General features: G+C 30.6%; 1 protein-coding gene across 1 annotated transcript; it reads left to right on the top strand.

Annotated features, from left to right (window-relative positions):
• The first annotated feature begins 6025 nt into the window (after window positions 1–6025).
• LOC114408146 (diacylglycerol kinase 7-like) lies at window positions 6026–22043 on the top strand. Its single transcript, XM_028371245.1, has 12 exons — window positions 6026–6613; window positions 7478–7600; window positions 8302–8439; window positions 8530–8615; window positions 10285–10372; window positions 11392–11467; window positions 13492–13574; window positions 19537–19607; window positions 20095–20172; window positions 20435–20522; window positions 21142–21258; window positions 21885–22043. Exons 1-12 carry the CDS (start codon window positions 6263–6265, stop codon window positions 22041–22043), a joined length of 1458 nt encoding a protein of 485 aa, XP_028227046.1. The 5' UTR covers window positions 6026–6262.
• The last annotated feature ends 2269 nt before the right edge of the window (window positions 22044–24312 follow it).

The raw sequence follows: 24312 nt of genomic DNA, 5'->3' as shown, positions 1-24312 counted from the left end.
TGCCAAAAACGTGCTAAGTGCAATTCCAACCTCAAAGTGAATTTCACTAAACGTGAATTGTCACGCTTAGTGCAAGAGGAATTGTGCTCAATGCGAATTATCATGCTCAACGCAAATCTCAACCCTAGAGAAATTCCGCTAAGTGCAAAAGGTCACACTTAGCGCCAAAAGTGGACCCTCGCTTAGCAAGACGAGCTCGCTAAGCAAGATCTACATATTATAAATATATTCTTTGTAACGACCCGCCTTGTCATTATGATATCACCACTCTAAACCACGTAAATTTCAATTTTTAAATGAAAACTTCATTAATTTTTGTATGAAAAATATCAAAGTAAATTTTTCCCGATATACATTCACCAAACAATGCACAATTACTTAGATGAATATATATATATATATATTAACTTAGTACACATCATTCACATAAATGAAAGTAAATTAGTTCATACTTATAATTAAATCTGATTTGCATCCTCAATTCATAAAGAATTAGAATTATAGAATAAGTTACGGAGCAGTTGATTAACAAAATACAACTTTCTCCCAAAATAATCCCAACGTCATCGCGTTAGCTTGGCGGCTCCACAAAAGAATCTCACTTCATGTACTTTATTGTTGTCCATCTACTCCCACGAACGAAGGTTTATGATCATCACAAGTACCAACCACATGGTACAAAAATTGCAAGGGTGAGTTTATTATAAAAGAAATTAACACAAAAATCAAATGACCATGATTAGTAAGAAAACATTAACAAATACCATAATCATACACAAACATCCATTAGTCCAACATACACTCAACAAGTAGTTATCATCCGTCCATAATTCCAGTCAATCATGCTCAGTATGATGCATGCACCTGACCTCAACTCTCAAATGCAATGTGGTATCATTCATCAGGAAATAGCCTAAGCGTGTCCGCACGACACTTTCACTTAGGAAAATTAGGCAGCAAGTCTCGAGGTCATCCTGTCGTGCATAGGAAACCCCCCCCCCCCCCACCCCATGGTGATCAGTCTGAATCTCAAGGGAGTTCCAAACCGAGTGACATCCCCCAGGTACAAGTATTTCCCCTCATGAGAAACTACAAGTACTTACTAACAAAATTTATACTATCATCATGCAATATGAAGTATGAAACATGGGCACCATCAATGCATTTACTGTGGATAATTAAAGATTCTAAGCCATCCCTCTCCAGAGATGCTTAAAACTCTTTAATCACTTTATTTCCCCCACCAGGGATATCCATCATGGTCACTGCACCCCCATGTACATACACAACATACATCATCACAAGGACATTTTCAACATCAACAACATCTCATCTCAATGTCATTCTCAACATCAACATCATCTCAATGTCATTTCAAACATCAACATCATCTCATCTCAATGACATTATCAACAACAACAACATCATCTCATATCAAGATAATCATCAATAATAACATCATCTCATATCAATATTATCACAAACACCAACATTGTCTCGTATCAATTATTATCAATATCATATTCAATAACAACATCATTCTGTAGCAACATTATCATAACCATCAATGTCACCTCATATCAATTAATATCATCAATAAAAATATCATCAGTAAATCACATTCCGCTCATACATACATATATAGTTCATACTTTGGATTCACACTCCCCAGGTCTTCAAACAACACAAGTCTAATAAAAACAATAATGTCATTTATCAATAACAGACGTATCACATCCCATTAGTCAAAAACATTATTTTTCTTCAAAACCAGCATGCAACATGGATAGGCATACATCCCCATAGTTAGGTTCCCTGACCCAATGGTATCAAAAGTCATAAATTATAATAAACTTCACTCACTTATCATGAGCTTTCCGTTAGTTCTCTTTATGTCGCTCAGAGACCTCTCTTGTTCACGTTCGACGATCCAAAAGCAAGGTTCTATATACCAAATCGAAGGAAATTTAGTATAGATTTCAAAAATAAGGTTAATAACAACATTTGGGGTCAATTACCCCTTTCAAAACATAAAGGGCTAAGGGGTGTTTCGGATTCTACCAAAAGGAGACATCATTTTGAAATTCCAATCACGCCAATACGACCGGGGTTTAGCAAAGGTCACAAAAATAACATCAATTTTATAAAAAGATAATTTTTACAACGTCTCATTTTCAAGGGTTTTCAAAGGAAGTGTAAAAACACCCTATTACAATATGCAAAACACAAGAGACACTAAGAGAAGCTCAAACTAGCTAGGAGAAAGGCTTAGAAGTCAAGATTACCTTAGAGAAGCTACAAAAGAATGGATTGAGAGATTTTTCTCCATTGAATCCTTCAGGTGGATTCTGAGGATTCTGCTCCGATTAAAATGTTTCTCTCACTATGGTGGTTGTTCGGCGGCAAGCAACGGTGGCCACCGGTGGTCGTGTGGGTGGTGGAGGGAGAGTTGTATGGCTTGGTTGGGGGTTTGGAGAGAAAAAGAGTGAAAATCATGTTTTTCACGCTAAAGAATGTATTTATAATCTACAGATCTCGCTTAACAAGCTTGTCTCACTAAGCAGGAGTCCATTTTTGTCACTAAGTGCGACAATTCGCGCTCAGCACAATTCTCTCTCAGGTTGGAATTGCGCTTAGCGTGCTTCTTGTGCTAAGCAAGAGGTGAAACGTTGTTATTTTTCAAATCCTAACGGTTGAACCATGGGGATATGGGTTAGAAACCTTCAGTCCAATTTTGTAGACGATCGATTAATGAATTCAGGATCATGACTTTACTGGAATAGGTTTGGATAAAATTTAAAATCTCATAATTTCAACTTAGGTTAATAAAACTCAACATAACTCAACATCCACATCAAGCAAATCACACATGACTAATTTACACCATACCTCAACTTATTCAAGTCAATCATATAATCAAATAACATGATAAATACAATTAAACACCAATTTATAGTTAGTGAAATTTTAGGGCGTTACATTTTTCAGCGTGAAAAATAGGATTTTTCACTCTCCTCCTATCCAAATGCCCACCCAAACCCTAAAACCTTCTTCTCCACCACCCACGACCACCAGTGGCCACCACGAGCCGTTGTTGCTTTCCGTTGAACACCACAGGGAGAGGAACATTTTAATCGGAGTGGAATCCTCAAAATCCACCTCAAGCATTCGATGGAGAACAAGCCTTCAATCCTTTTTTCGTAACTTCTCTGAGGTATTCTTGAATTCTAAGCCTTTCTCCTAATTAGTTTGATTTTTTCTTAGTGTCTCTTGTGTTTTGGGTATTGTAATAGGGTGTTTTTACACTTTCTTTGAAAAATCCTTGAAAATGAGACATTGTAAAAGTTATCTTTTTTATAAAATTGATGTTGTTTTCGTGACTTTCACTGAACCCCTGGTCACATTGGCATGACTCAACAACTAATGTTGTCTTTCAGCCAGATGTAGTCCCAGTTTTAGTCGCAGATGCAATCATAGGGACTTGTACTGCCTCCTGAGCCTCAGGTTGGTCCTTCTGCTACTTGTATCATCACAAAGGAAAGTTGTGTCAATCCCTCAAGGCAGGACCCAAACACAAGTGACTCAGAGAAATGTGGGTTGTATGTCAATGAAAATCCTCCTCGCCTAGTTTCCCTTGGAAGAGTTTATGAGGGGTCGACCATCATTTACAACATCCCTTTGGGCAATGATCAAGTCAAGGTCGATGTTGAGGAAGTTTGAAATGTTGATGCTCACATTCTTATATCCACTCAAGAGGTTCAGTTAGTGGGGCAAACACTTAATACCTTCCTTGCTTGGGCGACACATCTTGTAAAGCATTTGTCAGAATATGTATTTCATTTTGTTGCTTTTAAGAATTATTGAAAAAAGGATTTGTTACAATTAAAGTGTTCACTGTCATTCACTTATGTTTATTAATTCTGTAGGATAAACAGAAAACTGAAGGGCCAGCAAAACTTGTAGATAGGCTGGATCCTGATGTCGATCCCCTATACCTGATGACATTGACCATCTCGCAGCTTTTTCTCAAGCTGTTGTAGGTGTCTTGGGATGCTACTGTGTTTGGGGTGTATAATGATAACTTTCCGTGGTACATAAAGCATGGAGATCTTTCTGAAATAGCATGCGGTGGTCAATGTCTGAGCATCTCTGTTATACAATTGTGGATTCTGTTAGCCACTTTACATTATTGTAAATTAGCTAACTGATTGTTTTAAATTCATACATAATTTACTTTATTTTAACAACAATAAACATATGATTGAGACAAGTATGCAAGCAGGGAATGCCTCTGTGTATGGATTTTTCAAGTCACAGTCCATATAGAGATCTAGACAATCACAATTTGAATCAGAAAATTATATTAAGAATTGAATGCATATTTCACAGAGGGATGTGTACCTAGAGCCTAGTTGAATGGGTAACTTAAACTGAACAAATGAATTTAAATAATGTATGCACTATAATAACTTAATGTTCTCCACTGTAGTGCACCTTGACAAATGGTTGTTATATGTCTTAAGGACAATGTTGTCATCTGGTTTTCTTCGTTGCACAATAGGCCCAACAACAACTTGAAATAAATTATTAATTAACATGTCAGTTATATTTTGTAATACATTTACATTATCATTAGTTGGGAACATCAATATTTTAATTGAACAATACGCATGCATGTTTCTCTTGAATAGTGCTTTGAAAGGATTCGACAATAGTCAACAAAGTAAATCCAAGCGTATTGCTAGATGGATTGTAGTTAAAGTAAGTGATTTAAACAATGTTTGTTGCCTTAAAAATTAAATTTTATCACTTTGTACACTAATTTTTGGTTAACTTTGAATATCTAAATATCCTATTCAAATTAGTGTAATAAGCAAAAAGGAAATACTGAGTGTGAGTACTACGTAATGCATTGAATGTCAACGATAGTCTTACGAGGTTTCAAGGATAATTGGGAAATGGCAAGTGTTTACTTCAAACCTAATTCAATTTGTTATAATTGTTATTATTTATACTTATTAACTTATGCTTTATTATATCATGCAGTATTTTACTGATCCAAGACTATTGGAAGCAGCGAGAATGAAGACAATTCACATTCATTGGACAAGATATTATCTAAAAGTTTAAAATGAAATAGTAGGTGTTTATGTAATTTTTGAATTGTAGAGTTATGTTAATTTAGATTAGGTTACAATTGATTTTATGTATTGATTTTTATAACTTTAAATATTTCTTTTAATTCATAGTAAATATTCAATTATTATGGACTGTCTAGTAAAAACTGTCTGAAAACTATCTGGATTGGTTTTGTTTTTCAAATTACAGGTTAATTTGGAATAATTAAAAACAAAAATAGGATATTAAAAAAATTCCAAAAAACAACATCGGTTATCATAAAATCGATATTGTTTTTTGCTCACCAACATCAGATTTTCTAAAAATCAATGTTGCGTTTGACTCACAATTACATCAGTTTTTCTAAAAATTGATATTATTATGTACATGTTTTACATTTTTTTGTTATTTCTTATTATGCAACATCATTTTTTAGAAAACCGATATTGTGTGGTTTAACTTAATATCAATTTTATTAAAATTAATGTTAACGTTATTACTTTTAACGTCAGCAGTTTAACATTTGTAGTAATGAACCGAACTCGTGAATGCCCCTACTTAGAAAACAATAGCTGGTTAAAGTATTTATAAATTTAATTGATTTTGCATTTCATTGATATTATCTCTATCTCTCTTGTATTTGTTATATAATAGAATCCAAGATTCAAATGATAAACTAATTATTACAAAATATAATTTCATATAATTCTTAATTATATATATATATATATATATATATAATTCTTAATTATATATATATATAAAAGCGTACTCTATTCAATGAACAGAACATGAAATTCGATGACAGCATAAGAAGCATTTTGTAATTAGGGAGCATGTGAGAGGGCCTTTACTATTGACCACGAGTATAGACGTACATCTAAAAAACCGCAAAGGCATAGAAAGAACAAAACAACATTTTTTACATGGAAACCTCCATTTGACGTTGTTCTTGGCCAAGCGCCAGGCCAATCGCCACCGTTGTATCGATAAACCACTAAAAAAGCAAACAAAAATAAAATAAACCATCCTTCGCCATCCCTTCCCATTCCATATAGAAGCATCTCATTCAACAAATGCATCTAATAAATTAGTGCATCAGATCGAATAGTTTTTTTTCCTGAATTTGATCTGAGCAAAAACAATGGACTCACCGTCGTCATCAACAACTGGAGACACGAGCAAGGTACCGATAAAGTCATCATCATCGATCGTGGAGTCATTGCGAGGATGCGGCATTTCAAGTGGCACTCATGTGGATAAGGAGGAGCTGAGGAAAAATCTGACGATGCCAAAATACCTTCGCTTTGCAATGCGCGATTCTATCATGTTCAAGGACCCCACCGCCGGTGAGAACCTTTGCATTCGTAGCAAAGACGACCACAAAGCGGTGGCACCGTCCACGCCTATGATTGTTTTCATCAACCCTCGCAGCGGCGGTCGCCATGGCCCTTTCCTCAAGGAAAGGCTCCAACATCTCATGAGTGAAGAACAGGTCATTATCTCATTATCTCTATCCTTCTTTGCATAATAATTAAACATGATTACAAGTTTTGTTGTTTTGGTTTGTTCTTAAATTATAATTTTAACTCAGCATTGCCCTCTTCTTTCATTTCTGACCATACCAAGTTTGAAATTAATAATATCAATAAAAAAAATATATTCATATTTTTTTATACTATCACTTATCATAGTCATCTTTATTTGTATGATTTTTTCCATATATACTAATAGTAAATTAAAACAAACGAGAAAATAAATTGAATGTAAGATTCTTTTATAAACAAAATCAAATTATGTATTTGAAATATTAGAATAGTTAAACGAGAATTTCTATGAAAGAGTAGAATAAGTTGATTTACCTTACAAAAGGTATAATTATTTTATGTAATTATTATAAGTTTATTAATTTGTATAATAATGTATATCATTACTAATTAATTTACTGTGTAAAAACCAATGTTTATCAATTGAACTCACATCCTAGAACCAAGTTTCTAGTTTACTTCTTTTCTTTCTATTTTTTTACTCTATTATTGGGTTAAAATATTTATTAATTTTGTCACTCTACTGAAAAATTTAGTTGGCTTCTTATTTAAATATCATATTTCATCTACAAAATTTGAATTTAATACAACTCAAATCCACCCCGAACTGTAAATATGTTGGTTTACTTCTTTTCCCTTATAGCTTTGGTTCAGAATCTGACAAAGTGTTGACCATTTGTTTACAATTTTGATTTTTCTTATTATTCCAAGTTACTAACTAAATGCATGATCGTAATATATGATTGTTGCATTATTGTTTTTTTTTTTTTTATGCATTGATGTTATTATGGTTGATATGAAGTTCACCGCAGGTTTTAGACATGTTAGATGTGAAGCCTCATGAATTTCTCCAATATGGGCTAGGTTGTTTGGAGATGTTGACCGGTCTTGGTGATTCTTGTGCCAAAGAAACTCGTAAAAGAATAAGGATTATGGTATGTTCTATTTCACAAGTGTGCTTCAATATGCTTTTGTTTTCACATGATAAATGCACAATTCTTGGGTTTACTGAACCTCACACGTTAACTAATTAATTTATAATATAAAATCTCATAGTTTGGTCTTCCCTCACTATGCATACATATTTAGTTATAATACAAAGTTAAAGTTTAGTTATTTCATTCTCTTTTCTTAGTGGGTAGATTCAAATTCATCTCTAGAAAATTTTGTTGGCACACACACGTCACTAAGAATGTAAAAGCTAAATTTGGTCTCTCCAAATTACAAAGGCTAGCTAGCAAGGGACATGTGCGAGAACTATATGGCCAACATCAAAGGTTCTTTTAGATAAGGATAGGGGGTTTTCAATCCCACAAAGAAATGTGTTTGTCAGCAAATCCCACAAAGATGAATTTCGGACTTTACTTTTTTCCACTTTGACATAAAGTTAAAAATAAACAGAAGTGATAGACAATTGAGTAAAAATAAGTTAATTCATTGTTTTATATTAATTTTGGTATGTGTATGTATCTCATATATGGTGGGTTGATGATATTTGGACATCCCATACCTATATATTGAATATCTTACATATATTTTTATTTATTTTCTTTCTCTTATTAGGTGTAGAATAGAAATTTTTGTCCAAGTGTATTTATCCATATATGGCGGATGAATCTATGTATTGATTTGATAGGTAGCCGGAGGTGATGGTAGTGTTGGTTGGGTATTAGGATGTCTCACAAAACTTCACGAACAAGGACGAGAACCTATTCCTCCAGTAGGGATCATACCACTTGGTACAGGCAATGACTTGTCTAGGAGTTTTGGTTGGGTAAATTCGCATGCTTGGAAATTGTGTGTTAAATGAATCTTGATTATAATGTCAAATAATATTTACTTTTAATCTATTTGGTATTACCAGGGTGGTTCATTTCCTTTTTCATGGAAGGCAGCCATTAAGAGAACTCTTTACAAGGCTAGCATCGGTCCAATTTGTCGTTTGGATAGGTATATATTATCTTACAGTTTTGCACGTTGAAGTATGGTAGACTTCTTTAAGTTGGCCTTTACAAATTATATTTTTTTTAAAAAAATTACCTATGTTGATTAGCAAAGGAGTAGGATTATATAAATGTTGTGGCACAACTATGAAGAAATTATAATATAATGATTTGTTCTTGGGATCCTCTTATTCTATTGTAAATTGTGAATTGACTACAATAATATAGATGATAATTTCTAATCTCGGGTTACAATTCGCATATATTTGAGTAAATCTTCAATTTAGTTTCCAAATTTATATGTCACTGGTCCTTGAAACAATAAAACAAAACTCAAGTAAGTTTTTGAAATTTTTTAGAATTCTATTTTTGTTTTGTTTAATAAATATGAGGTATCCCTTGGCCACAAAACTTAGGACTAATCCATCGAGATACCATACTGAGATCTAGTTAAGGGTCTGACCTTTCTTAACATATTTTTTCCCCATAAATACGAATCAAAGATCGAAGCTCTGACCACATACTTAAGAGACACGGATATTTTTTTAATCATGGCACTCCATCTTGTTTTTAGGATTTCATTCAAATCTCTAAAATTAATATTTTTTCTTCTTCTCATATTAGTCTTTAAACTTTTTCGATTAATATTATCACTCAAGTCACAAACAAGGGACCAAAATGAAAAAAAAAATTTAAGGAACTCAAATTAAATCCTAACAAAATTATAGAGATTTATTTGAATTTTTCTTAATTTTAAGAACTAAAGTGATAACAAGATACAAATTTAATGACTAAATTCACTATTTACTCAGCATATTTTCTTATACTCTTCAATTTTTTGTGTTTTTAATTCTAGTACTCAAAGAATGGTATGAACACACTAAATAGGGAATGAGATACTTATATGCTAAGCTAATTGAAATTATTTATTTGGACTAACTTACTCCAAGAATAATCCTATATCCTAAAAGAGTTACTTGTCATTCTTAATATTTATTTTCTTAAAATCTACGGGTTGTAATGAGTAGTTAATCTTAATAATTAAATTTAAAGAAAATCAATGATTAGGATGAAGAATAACTTTATATATATATATATATATATATATATATATATATATATATAGTCGTGTAGGTTATAGGATTTGATGTGTTAGTAAATTAAACTTTTACTTAGAAAATTTTCCAAATTTTAATGCTTCATTTGTAGTTCATATGTTCCTAAACTGATTTAATTTTTTTAGTGGGTAAGGTAACACTGGTTTAAAGTATGTTTTGACTTTCTTATTGCTTTGCATGTTTCATGTGGTAAGCATGACTGCAATAAATTAGAAGTTCATAACACATATTTATGCTAACATGGATGACTTTAATTAATGTTTGGTTTCCTAATATTTTTATATATTTTAATTAATGTTTTCTTTGCAATGATGTCCCCAATGTTATGATTCTGATTTTATATTATAATTTGCAACCTAATTATATTTTTATATATTTTAATTAATGTTTTCTTGCTTTAACCTAAATTTATAGTAATTGTTCATATTTGTTTTTTTTTTTTATAATTATAAAGCAGCTATGATTGTGACCTAAACAAGAACTACAATTTAAAACCATGATTGTAATTCACAAATCAATTAGGCATAACTTTTCTGCTATTATATTTCTTTTATGCAGTTGGCGACTTTCACTTTCAATGCCAGAAGGTACAATAATAGAACCACCGCATTCTTTGAAGCATACAATAGAGTTCACACTTGATGAGGTTTTGGCCTATTTTTTTTGTCATATATTTATTTTAACTAGTCGTACTATTAATTAGGTAGGCTTCTTTACTAATTGTTGTTTTTGGCAAGTAGCAGTGTTGAAAAACGCATATGATTTTGACAGTGTTGGGTCTAAAAAGAAAAAAAGAATTGGTAATGCATTTGGTTTAACTGAGATTAAACTATTATTAAAATGATATTTTTTTTTTATTTTTTACGGACAAATGTTAAATTTTAATTATTAGTCTTTTGTTAGTAAAAGGATTTCAACCCACCACTTTTCCGTTTTCTTCTTCCTTAACCATCAAACCAATCCTACCAACAAACCAATCTACCTTTCTTTCTCTCTCTATATAAATGAGAGATAAAAAACCCTACACTTTTGCCCTTGTGTGCTTTATACCTTATACACAAATAATATAAAACACAATTATTGAATAAAAATAAAAATTAAAAAAAATATTTATGTCTTACACAAAAGTATAATGAGTCTAATTAATAAAAAAAAATCTAAGCTATACATATTATTAGCAATTAGAATTATTAATTAAAAATAAATATAGTTTAATTTGATTTGTGATATTTCAACACAAACAATTTATTCGAGGAATAATTTAATTGAAAAAGTTATTTTAAGAGCCATTTGTGTTTAAGATAATTGTTACAAAAGTTAAACAAACTCATCCATCTTGGAATTGGTTCTAGTCATGATAAACACTTTGTCAATGAATTAATATAGAGGACTTTATATAACTCGTGCAATTGAAGTAATCATAATCTTGTTCGTCAAAGAGAATGACATAATTTTGTCTTTCTTTAATGTGAAATTCACTTGTCAATCTTCTAAATAATTGCTTCCATTGTACTCACATGTTTATAATGACTCGACATACAAGTATAATGCTATTGCACAACATTTACTTTTTTTATAAGATATTTTGTCATTCAAATTTTCTAAACTCAATATCTTAGTATATTTTTTTTTATGTCTAATGTATAAAGTTTCTTGTGACCGAAGGGCTTAGAATTTGAGGGAGAATTGTCTGAGAATGTTATATGTTACGAAGGCGTGTTCTACAATTACTTCAGTATAGGTACTGTTGGCTTTTATGTTCGTAGTATGTTGTTGCCTAAAATGGGTTTTTTAAAACATGTTAGAGGCTTCTTTTCATAGTTGGTATTAATAATCGAGACTTATGTTGTTGTACTAGAATATATGTCTAGGTAGCATTAATAAAATACCAATTACTCGCTTCTTGACGCTCATATATAAGGGTAATTTAAGAATGCATTTTTCAATTGTTATAAAATGCTACTTGAATTTTGAAGTCCTAACCTTTCCTTTAAGATCTATAATTTTTTTAAATTATGGTTTTAGAAGCTCAAGCAAATTACTTAGGTTCATGCAATTGGGATATGATTCATTGAAGAGAAATAAGATTACGTATATGCCTCATATTTTACGTTTTTCTTTTCCAAATGAATTTACGTATGCGTGAATAAATATACCATCTCTTACTTTTATATAAGAAATAAATTAATACATTTTTGTGGTCTTATAAGAAGTATAAATTCATTTTCATATGTATTTAATTATAATTTTTTTACACTTAATTTTCTTTGATGTCTATTAATGAGACTCTCACTCATTCTTCGTGCAAGTAAGTGTGTTATTTCATGAATTCAAAATAATTTGATTAAATATAACTAATACTTAAATCATTTAATTTTATGGGTATTTTAGGAATAATATTTTAATGTATGACATTATTAATTAAAATTAGCTAATTATTTTATCGATATTCATTAATTAGTTATTTGTTTGTTATATGATATGGTATGTATCTAGTATTATTGTATTAAATAAAGAATACATGAAACTGTGTAATGTAAGAACTCTGAGAAATAAGATTACCAAATATAGACCATTAGATTGTATTTGAATATTGCTCATGATTAAAAAAAAGATGTTCATGAATTTTATTAGTATTCTTTTCATTATTAGCTAACTTTTAATCTTTGATCATCTATCCTTACTTTTATAGCATATATTTATAGGTTCTCACATAAAATGAAAAATGTTATTTGAAGTGAATGAGAGTTACTAGTAGGGGGTTCAATAGCGACCCTTGATTGTTATGATTTCTTTTGATATTGATTGCTCAAGATGATTCTGGTTATTAGAAATTTATTGGGAGTAAGAAAAAATCATTATCACACTTGAATAATCTTAAGAAGCATAATTAAAATTTGTCTAAGTGTTAAGAAGTTGGTCTTCCAAAAATATTTGTTAAAAATGTTGCTTTTGGTGGTGAACAAAAGTTGATTTTATTGATACAACATACTTAAACACTACTTTTGAAATATGAACTCAATTTTGCCTGACTTGAAAATTTTCAGTTATATCAAATACTTACAAAATTCATTTCAATAATCAAAACTTAATTTTCCTTGAGAAATACTTGGTTTTAAAAATAAAAAATGGTTCAAAAGCTACAGATAGTAAGGCAATTGTAGACAACTAAGAAGCAAGGTAAGGATATTGCATACAAAGTTTGTGTACTAATTTACTCTTCAATTCTTGGACTATATCTAGTCCCTACCTCAATAGGATTTTATCTTAGTAGTAACACTTGATTACAAAGGTATTCTTTCTAATCATGTCTCCACAAAGTTCCTAACTATGATTAAAATGATAATTTCTTTTTGGTTATGTATTGCAACCAAACTTAACTATCTAACTCAACACTTAATTAAGTGTGTTGTAACCAAAGTATAATTATTACAATATAATAAAGTATTACATTACAAAAGTGTAATACAATGGACAAATAGTCTATTGCTCTATTCTCCTAATAGACATGAATTTCATATTTTTTTTCTATAAAGAACTTCATCGAAATGAACTTTTATGTTGCTAATCATAAAAATACTTTTAGTGAATAATAGATGAAAAATATCTTTTACAAAAATAAAAAATCCAAAATTCTTGCAAACAAACTCATGAATTATCCACTTTGGTGTTGATTTAGGATGGATACTATTTTTAGGTACCTTATATGAATTTCTAATTTTTATTTTAGAGCAATAATTATTGTTTTTTTTTCTCATTTTACAGGAATGGATGCCCAAGTGGCTTATGGTTTTCATCATTTACGGAATGAAAAACCTTATCTTGCACAAGGTCCAATTACAAATAAGGTATTGATTGACTATTAAAAGTCATGACGGTGAATATGTTTTATAGACAATGTTCCTTCTCAAGATTGCTTAATTTTAGAAGATGAAAAAAAAGAGACATTCCATGAAATTCTTATGTTTAAATAGCATATCAAAGACAATAAGATTTATAGAAGGGATCGACAATTATCTTTTTAGTCCCTAAATTTTTTAGGATTTTTGTTTTTAATCTCTAAACTTTGTATTGTTATTTTTAGTCTTGACTGTTTTGTCCTAAATTTTTTATAGAAGGGGCTAAAAATTGAAGTGAGACCGCTATTTACTAGAAGAAAGGTTGAATAGTGACACCAACATTGATCAAGCTAATTTTTTCATCACAAGCATGCTTTGCTTTTGATTTTTGTTCTTCTCAAGCTTCTTGCTTGGAAATCAAAAGATTCAAAGAAGTAATAACTTTCCTTCAGAAGTAATTGGATAAAAGAATATTCTAAGTTAAAATCTTCAAAGTAAACTTGTATTTTACTGCTTCAGAACTTACTTTTAAAATCTCAGATTATGTTAAATAACAAATTATTTTGCTTAAAGTAGTTGTTGCTTTTAAATGATAATATTGTTTCATGAAAAAAATTTGATAAAAAATTAGAGTTATACTTTTCAAAATATTGTTTTTCTAAAACAAACTTTAAGCATATAGCAGCAAGGATAAACAAGATGCACTAAACAAGGAAACAACACACCAAGGAATTATACTAGTTCATCCCAACCTTGGTTATGGCAATACCTAACCTATAGGTTTTCCACTAAGACCAATCATGGTATTCTTTCTTTCTTGAAGTATCCACTTGCTCCTTACAACCAATAATCTCCTAGCCTCTGGAGGCTCCACCTGGGTATTACTTTTGAAAAGCCTCTCTTGAATTCATCCTAATTATTCTTTCACAAAACCTCTTTAGGCTTCACCCTAAGTCTTCTCTTCCAGAGCCTCTTCAAGCTTCCTTTTAGTATTCTTTCAAAATTCCTATTCAGGCTTTACTTTAGTATTCTCTAAGGCTCTGCAAACTCCTCTCAAGTTTTCTTTCAAAAAGACTCCAAGATTTATACTCTCAGTAGCAATTGCTATTGGACTCACACAACACCTGTTGAGTTCCCATTAACCTTCAGAAGTAGCAGTCCCTTGATTACCCTTCTAAGTTATTTCCCTCTAAACCTTGGGGGTGGACTCACACTTTTTTGGATTTGTCACTATTGGCTCCACCTAAAGTGTTTTGACTAAGGAAGTTCCATAGAAGTGAGATTGGAGCTAGCCGTTGTTGTGGAAACATTTGCCTTATCTTTTGGAAACATTTCCTTGCAAGTTGCTTCAACTAATTTGCTCAGTATATAGAGTGAGATTGGAGCTAGTCGTTGTTGTGGCTATTGGAGATTGAATTCAATTTTCAAATGTTGCATGAGTTGTCCAACTTCTTATAGCTAGTTGTTCTTCACATCTTCAACCTTTATCATATAACTCATTTGTGTTGTCTTTTTTATCTCTAATCTTGCTACGGTGTCATCTAGCTTGCACTCTTAAATATATACATTGAAGGAATATCCATTGAGATAGATTCGTTGAGTGCTAGTTATTCTCTTAGTGGTTTCCACATGGTTTCAAATTTCAAATCATGGGAAGTCTTCTAGAGATTAATTCTACATTTGTCTTCTTGAGATGCATTGTTATTGTAGTTCAATGTACAACAATCTTCTTTCTACTTGGTGGTTGGTTCTTTGTCTAGGAAATTTTTCTTCCTTTGGATCTTATGACTTAAAAATTTATCAAAGATCACTAGGAACTTACAACATTGTAATTAGAGTTGTCCAAGCACTGATGCATGTCATCACTAACAATCTCGCAGTGAAACTTCTTATGATCCTTGAGCCATGTGTATCTTTTGATATCTACCCCTTGACTTAAGTTATCTCCAACATCATGCTTCTGATCATACACAAATTCTAATATCTATGCTTAGACCTAGAAAACATGACATCTTTTCCAGCTTCTGAATAACTCTCTTTTTGGTAGTCATGCTTCTGACTACAAAATCTATGCCATGAAAAGTTTTCACTATAGACCTGTGATTCACAATTGTGCTATGCTTTTGAATATGCCATATCTTAATAAAGATCACTTTAAAGCAACCATTAGTTGCTAAGTTCAATCACTCGTGGTTTTGCTTCATAGTGATTTGTCATCATTAAAATATTAGCTTCTAGAGGGACTTTGTCTCACCAAAAGTAAGGATGGAGAAAAATTTAAGAGACTAAAAGTAAAAATAAAAAAAGGTTAAAGGGCTAGAAAAAAAGTTCAAGGACTAAAAACAAAAATTCTAAAAATTTTAAGAACTAAAAAGATAATATACCCTTTATAGAATTAATGTAATACCAAAATCACAAATTTGCTAATACCATAATTACAAGATGTGGTTTGCCTATTGTTGGGATCTCAATGACTAAAGATATGGTCAATGTAGTTTTTATAAAGCATGGACAATCCTCACCTTACAAGTAGGTTTTTTGGTACTAAGTTAGACTTTAAGAAAAACGTTTAAGATGTTATTAGAGTCTATCTTAGAAAGATTATTGAGCCACCTGCATTTATGCTCTAAATGCATATTCCAAACTGTGAGTGGTATTGTTATTAGGTCACCCGTCTACGAACATGGTGTGGCATGGTTGACAAATAATGTTGTTCCTTAAGCATTTGGTCATGGGTTCGATCCTTGGTCTATGCATATGGAAAACATCCGTTGGGAGAAATCAACCCCTTAAATGGATCTTAGTATCATAAGGGATTAGTCCTTGGATCTTTGTCGAGGGATACCTTGAGTTTACCCTAAAAAAAATGCCACCCATCCATATTTGTCCACACCATAGATGTTAAGCCTTGTGTGCAATGCTTTTGTTCAAAATTAAGATCCTATACATCGACTAGACATAGGGTTAAATAGTCTTTATCAAACCATGCCAGTTCTTAATTTAAAGGTTGATTTTACAAGGTTGAGTTAGACATGAAAAACATAGAAGAATCAACTAGAGAGTAAGTCATATTGGACTTTGAGGAGGATGGCTGGGATGGAATCCAATGTAATGTGGACCAAGTCATGTTCAATATGATGATGGTTGGTCAGGCCTAACCAATGTTTTAAAACTAGACTAGTTATTGAATAATAAAGATATGGGCTCAAGATTCAATGGTTAAATTGTGATTGAACTAGTAATAATTAAAAAATATATTTTTAAATTTTTAATATTATGTTAATTAAAATTAAATAAAAAATAACTTAATATATAACAATTTCATCAAAACAAAACAAGTTTTTCACTTTAACTCTTATTTTCTACAATCTAGCCCACTTCACAATCCTTAGACATAATATAATTACTTCAGCATACTACAATCAAATTACCCTAAAAACCATAAGACATCTTTGGTTCTTGAGATGGTGGAACTTAGTTGTCATGAACTATTGACTACAATCCCAACTTCCACTTTTATAAATGAATCACCTTTTACATTGTTGTTGTTGCTATTTTAGTTGTCGAGGAACTTAATTCCAATACATCATCACATGGTGGCTCCTAAAGGAGAGACTTGTAAAGGATATGAGAAGACACTCTTGAGGGGGGAAATAATTTGTTGTTTCATAATCTTTATCATTTTTATGCCACTAATAATCACTAAAGTTTGTATCTCAAGCATGAGAATTAAAGGGATAAATCTCCTTTGCTTTTTATTCTCTTGGGCATAACTCATCTTGTTCTTGAACTATTTTTTATGCAGTTTTTCTGGTGAATTCTTTTAGAACTATTCAAAATTGGTGAACCACCAAATTTGTTCATTTTTTTATTTATTTTTAAATTGGTTCAATGGTTTTTACTCAATTTTCATGCAGTTCACAAACTGAATTTGATACCTTGGTTCCTAATTTGACCAATCAAACTGATTTTCCCGATTCAATTTTGACAACCATGGGCCTAATCTCACAAACTGTTAATAGTTTCCCATGAAGCATATAAGAATTAACAAAAGGATGAGGACATATTGGACTTTAAGGATGGCTTAGATGGGATCAATGTAATGTGGACTAAATCAAGTTTAATATGCAGAAGTCGGTGAAGCCAAAATTTGATGATAGTTGGTGAAGCATTCCAGAGTTAAACCATAGAAAAGCAAAAACATTAAAAAGGTAGTATGTTACTCTAGTTTCTTCATTGATGACTCTACAAAGATGGAAAAGTTATTAAAGTTATAGGAACGCATGAACTTTTTTCAAATAAACAAACATATAAATGAATTCCCATGTGATATGAAGGAAAAAATATATGTTTTATATGTGGCAGATTTGATGATGTTGCACTTTCAACATTAATCATAGCTACCTAGCTAGAGTTCTTTCTTATAGGCATAAATTTGGCCCAGTAATGGCATCATTTAAGTATAGTCCATTGTACTAAAATTTGATATTTAGAATCCATTTGCCATTGTTGTTTCCAACTTGTTAGTGGAGAGAGGGAGCACATGTAGAGTTGGTGAAAAAAAGCACTCAACCTTTGATGTGTTTAAGGAATCACATCCAACCTTGGGTTAGACTACATGGAGAAGAAAATAGTGTGACAAGCTTCGAAGGGCATTTTATGAAGCGACCTTCGCTCAAACACATATTGGATGAAAGAGAGAATGGTAGGGGAGATAGAGTTGAGCAACACAATGGACAATGATTATTGATATGAAAAAACAATCAATAACAGGATATGAATGTTGCATAGGAATACACGTATGGTTTGCTCAACTTATAACCATTTGGGATGAGGCTGACCAAAAATAACATTAGATGATAAAAAACATCAAGTTATTGAAAGGATGAAGAGACCCAAAATTGTAGTTAAACAAGCTTTTCTTAAATTCATTTGTGCATGGCCAATACTGGGCATCAAAAAATTATGGCTACCTCTTTTTAGGATTTGCTAGGGTTTTGGTGACAAATTAAATAATCCATTTATCCATTATCTTGTCCATCCATCTAAAGTCCAATTATATCTATCCATTTGTTAAAAAAAATATTGATTTTATTGAATAAATCATATAATTAAATGGATGCAAAGTAGCCCATCTTTTTAATTTTCATATCCAATGGACCATTTAATTAACATGTAATGAGTCATCCCCAATCTAACATATTTTTTCATATTAAAATTCTATTAAATCATTTACACCCATTTTTTCATTAATAGGGATGTTTCACAAGTCAGTTTGGTTTGGTTTTAAGGAATAGAATTTGAACCAATCAAAGTTGTTTTGTTTGATTTAATTTGATTTCATTAATAAGTGTGAAATTACTTGTTAAGGTTGAGACAAAGATACTTTGGTCTAGAATGAGTTCAAGATACTTTGGTTAAGGCTAAATTGAAGTTATTTTAATCGAAACTAAGTAAAGGATACTCTAACTAATGCCAAGAAGAAGATGTTAGTCCAGGCTAAGTAGACAAAATATGTATTGACCCAAGGCCATACCTACGATGTGTTGGTTGAGGCTAAGCCAAAGATGTCCTAGTCGACCCAGGCAAATATGCATAGGATGAGGTTGACTAGAATATACCTTGACTGAGATAGAATATGTGTCTTTGAATAGTAAAATAATGGCTTTGTTTTATGGAGTTAATGCACTAGCCACAAGAGTCTTATATTTCTAAATTACGAAACTCACAATATTTAGTTTCTCTATTTCCATCATTCTCCAAATAGATTCCTTAATTTCATAGTGTCATTTTCAAGAACTATATATTTGTCATATTTTGGTGAACACTATTCTTATATCATTTTATTATGTGTTCATGTTACATGGTCAGACAATTCCACTAATTTGTATTTTGACAAAGTGATGTCATAGATTCAATCGTAACAATAAATATTGGATTGTGACCAATATGTTTTTTGTTTTGATTGTAGATTATATACTCTGGTTACTCCTGTACTCAAGGATGGTTCTTCACACCATGCACTAGTGATCCAGGTTTTAGGTTAGATATATCTAAACTAAAGCAGTCCTTCCTTAGCATAAATTAGGAAAAATACAAGGTTCTAGTTATGGTTTTTCTTCTCATTCTAGATCACCTTGTGAAACCCATTTTCTTTAATAAGAGAAATATTATGACTTGTGCAACAAAAAATTTTGCCTCCCATTTTTTATTATCATAAGAGAATCATAACACAAGTTTACAAAATTTATCATCTACAAAAATTCTGACATTTTTGGAGACTTTTTTCTTTTACTTGTACACAGACAAGTTTTGTGCTTTGATAATTTATTATTTTAATTTAAGGTTAAACTATTTTACTTGATTTTTATAGTTGTCTCCATATTAAGTTAGTACGTGAACTACAATATATTTTATTTTTTATTTATTTATGATAATGTGGTTTTTGTTTATGGATTTCTAAATGGCCTAATAACTATTTATTTAGTTCCATGAGACTAAATTATTCAACAAAAATATCTTGCAATAGGGGACTTAAGAATATTTTGCGAATGCATGTCAAAAAGTTCAATTGCCCAGAATGGGAGCAGGTTCCAGTTCCTACAAGGTATATCTCATCAAATAAATTTGAAAAGTACATATTAATTTGTATACTGATTAGTGTTTCAAAATTGGCATCATTACCTTTTACCATATTCTAGTTGCCAACAATGGATGTGTGTTTCTCCCATATTCAATGTTCAAACTCTTTTCTTTTTTGTTTTCTAAATTTGAAGTTCTTATAGTATGCATTAGTGTGATAACAATTGTTCTTATGGTTTCGTTTTGGGTTTCTCTCTTTTAAATAAGGTTATGTCCTTTGCTTTCAGTGTAAGAGCAATAGTTGCTCTAAACCTTCATAGTTATGGAAGTGGAAGAAATCCATGGGGTAATTTAACACCTGAGTATTTAGAGAAGGTATTGAACTACTTTTTCCTTTGATAATTCTATGTGCATTGATGGTTGAAAGTATTATATATTACAATAATAGGGAAAAATACACAAGAGAATGAAGCATGAAAGGATAGGTAGTTTGGTATGTGAGATATAAATGTAGTTGGCAATGAAGTTGTAATTAGATTTTATATCACTTTTATGCTACCATTATTTGTGTTATTTACATCAAAAGCATAAAATATTTATTGTGATAATTGAATCCAGAATATCATAAATAAGATTATGTGTAGCATTTCTATATCAATTAGGGATGTCAAAACTAATACATTAAAAATGGAATATATTGTAATCCAAAATTTTAAAAATGGCTGCTCCCATAAACAAACTTGACCATCAATATCTTAATATACTGCATTTTTGAGTATTTTTATATTATTGTATTGGTATCTGCTCTTCTTTTCGCTCTCTTATTTGCTTAATGATGATATTATTGTATGCCATGTCACTTAGGAAATTACCCATTCACCCATTGATTTATGATAATTTTAAAATAAATGTGAATTGTGCTTGATAAATTTAATTTTTGTTTTGGTCAATTTTTAACTGTCTATAAATGGGACACTTTTTAATGTGTTTCTAGAGAGGCTTTGTTGAAGCACAAGTTGATGATGGACTTTTAGAAATATTTGGTCTAAAACAAGGATGGCATGCATCATTTGTCATGAGTGAACTTATTTCTGCAAAGCATATAGCTCAGGTACCATATTAATTTGACGTATTTTATTCTTTGTGATTTGGGTTGTGTTTTTTACTTCAAAATTGTAAAATATATGAACTCAATTTTTTTAATGCTTAGTTGAATTTTGAAATATAATGATTTTGGGTGGATAGATTCTAAATTTCATTGTTCCCAACTTATTGTATTCAAATATTATTTTTTTTAGAAATGTATTTTAGTTTATCACCTTCACTTCCATATATGGAAACTATAAATTGTGCATATAAATTTGCAATTTTTTTTATTTGTTCACATGAGCTTGACAATCCTTAATATACCATCGGGCCTTGGGCCTTGGGCCACGACTACTAAATGGAGTAATTAAAGCACTGCCCTTGCACAAGAAAAACCTTGGTTAATGCCAATATGACCTATATCTATTCCCAAATTTTTGAATTTACTACCTAATGTTTTATCTAGCTAGTTTGAATATGACAAAAGGCAACCGACCTATTTGTTTGTTTGCTAACATAAATTAGTTTTCTCTCATTTTGTACTAATTGATAACTTTGATCATAACTATTATTATTGTTATAAATATATACGACTGTTATCATTAGCATCATTTGGCATGTGTGAAATTGAATGTAGAGGTCTAATTTTAGGCAACAGCTATTCGATTGGAAGTCAGAGGTGGTGAATGGAAAGATGCATTTATGCAAATGGATGGAGAACCGTGGAAACAACCAATGAGCAAGGACTTCTCCACTTTTGTGGAAATAAAGAGGGAGCCTTTTCAGTCAGTCATGATTAATGGAGAATAATTTTATCTTGGAAGCTTATTTATTCCTTAACTACCTATCCATGCAATGTAAAATTTTCACTTACTTTTCTATACCCTCCTTGCACCTCATACTATTTTTTTTATATTTATCTCATTTATGTCGCATTACATATTATATTTATCATTTTCTTCCTCTCTTTTCTATAAGTGCATTCACATCCTTTTCTATATGAAATAATTATTTTGTAACGATTTACATAATGTGCAACCTTTTTGAATCCAAGAAGTCTATTATTATTGTTATACCATGTCTAGAAACACATTTGAATTGGTCACTCAAATATTAAGAAATTTGTCTGTAGTTAAGTTTGTCTCATAGTCATGGTAGTTTGCATGTTAATTGTTTTGTGTGCCTACCTATCTTGTAATGATTAACTATATGAAATTGGTATATAATATTCGTAATAATTGTGATTGAAGACATCCTTTTATACAATTATTTCCTAATCTAGGATGTAGTAAGTTTACCCTTACATGCTTGTGAATGACCGCTTTTGTAATTAACTAGGGATGATAGTGTGTAAGATTGGGTAGGATACTATAGTATTTATCTTGATATTTATACTTGTCTCCATACTTGTGCGAGTAATAACTTTAATCCTCATCCATATATCCATTGGATACCTATAAATTCATACTAGCACATTGCTTATATGTAAAGTTTATAAATCAATAAAAAATATTAATTAAAAATTTATACAACTAAATTAAAAATTTCTTCTTAAATCATCCAAACATAATATTAAATAATCCAACCACAACTTTAAATCATTTAAACATACATCATAATTAAACATAAAAACATAATAATTTTTAACGATCAATATTATAATTCTTAAACTTCAATAATCAATACTACATTTTATTAATTAAATTAATAAATAATAAAATATATAATTATAAATTTAAAATATTGTAACTAAATTATTGCATTTATAATAAGTGAAAGAATGGGAGAGGTTGGGTATTATAGCACTCGCACCATTCCCATTAAATTTTGTGGGTAAATACTTGTCCTAGATCCATCCTTAAAGAGCAAATATTTATTCTACCTATTTATGGATATTTTTGTGGCTATTGTACCGTCTAAGTAGAATTTTCATCTCTAATTGTAACACCCCCATTTTATTGTATTGAATGTTTTATTATTTATCATGTATTTATTTTTTCATAATTGAATGAGAAATGTAAAATTTTGAGAGACATAGCTAGCTCAAAATATTGAGAACTACTCAGTTGTAAATTTTGAAAATTATTTTGGAACAAAGTCAAACAATTGTAAAAATATCTAAATTTTCAATAAAATATAATATCAAGGAAAACATTATAAAATTAATTATAGGAGTGAGAGAAAATATACTTTTAAGCATAAAATAATAATTAAGGTAGTTTAATAAATTTTGACAATTTTCTAGGAGTTATATGATATTCCTATGTTAAATGATCAAAATATCCCTAGTCATTAGTAAAAATTCCAACAGAATTGTTTTACCATAAATAAACTATAGAAAAATATAAATACTATATTTTTAAATAAAAATGGACTAAAATAATTGTTTAAAAGGTTTGACATGGGTATAATTTTTCTAATAAGAATCGCCTATTTTCATAACAAATTAATAAAAATTATCTTAAAAATTATAAATTTAAGACCTAGTACCATGATTATATATGGAGATATATTAAAACCTTGGGGCAAGTCATAATATGATGGTGAGTACTGTAATGTCATAGTGTTTCTTATTTGCGTGGCTAAGTGTTTGATTAAAATACAAAAGAAAATAAATTTTAAATTATTTAATAAACTCACTAATAAAAAAATTGCATGAAATTCCATGTGTTTTGTATTTGGGGGATCTTTAATGGTTATTGAACTTGAATTTGGGCGTTGGCACATGTAAGAAGGGGTATGTATAGGAAAATCACATAGATGGCTAGTAAAAGCCCAAAGCCACTCCAAATCTCTTATATGCTAAAGCTTCTCCCTCCTTTCTTGTTTTCTCATTTTCTTCTTCTCTACCCAAGCTTCTATCCCCCACTGTAGCTAAGAGAAAAGAATTCTACACAGTTAGAGGTCTTTCTTTTTGTCTAGAGCTTCCTTGGGTGCTTGCTATTGTATTGGTAAACCTTTATTTTCCCTTATTTTGACCTCTTTGTTCATTTTTCCAATCCCACCAAGAAGCTAGTGAATGGGTTTATCTAAAATTTTATTCGCGAATCAAAATTTGATTGGAGCTTGCTTTTGTGTT

This window comes from Glycine soja, chromosome 4, assembly GCF_004193775.1.
Source record: "Glycine soja cultivar W05 chromosome 4, ASM419377v2, whole genome shotgun sequence".
NCBI lineage: Eukaryota > Viridiplantae > Streptophyta > Magnoliopsida > Fabales > Fabaceae > Glycine > Glycine soja.
Note: the sequence above shows the minus strand (reverse complement) of the source record. Positions and strands in the feature narration are given on the sequence as shown.

What these genes read in the sequence shown, in the direction of transcription:
- LOC114408146 (XM_028371245.1), top strand. Translation starts at nt 6,263, where the DNA reads ATGGACTCACCGTCGTCATCAACAACTGGAGACACGAGCAAGGTACCG. An exon ending in ACTAGTGATCCAGGTTTTAG is followed by an intron (nt 19,608 to 20,094) that starts GTTAGATATATC and finishes ATCTTGCAATAG; the next exon opens with GGGACTTAAGAATATTTTGC. An exon ending in CAGGTTCCAGTTCCTACAAG is followed by an intron (nt 20,173 to 20,434) that starts GTATATCTCATC and finishes CTTTGCTTTCAG; the next exon opens with TGTAAGAGCAATAGTTGCTC.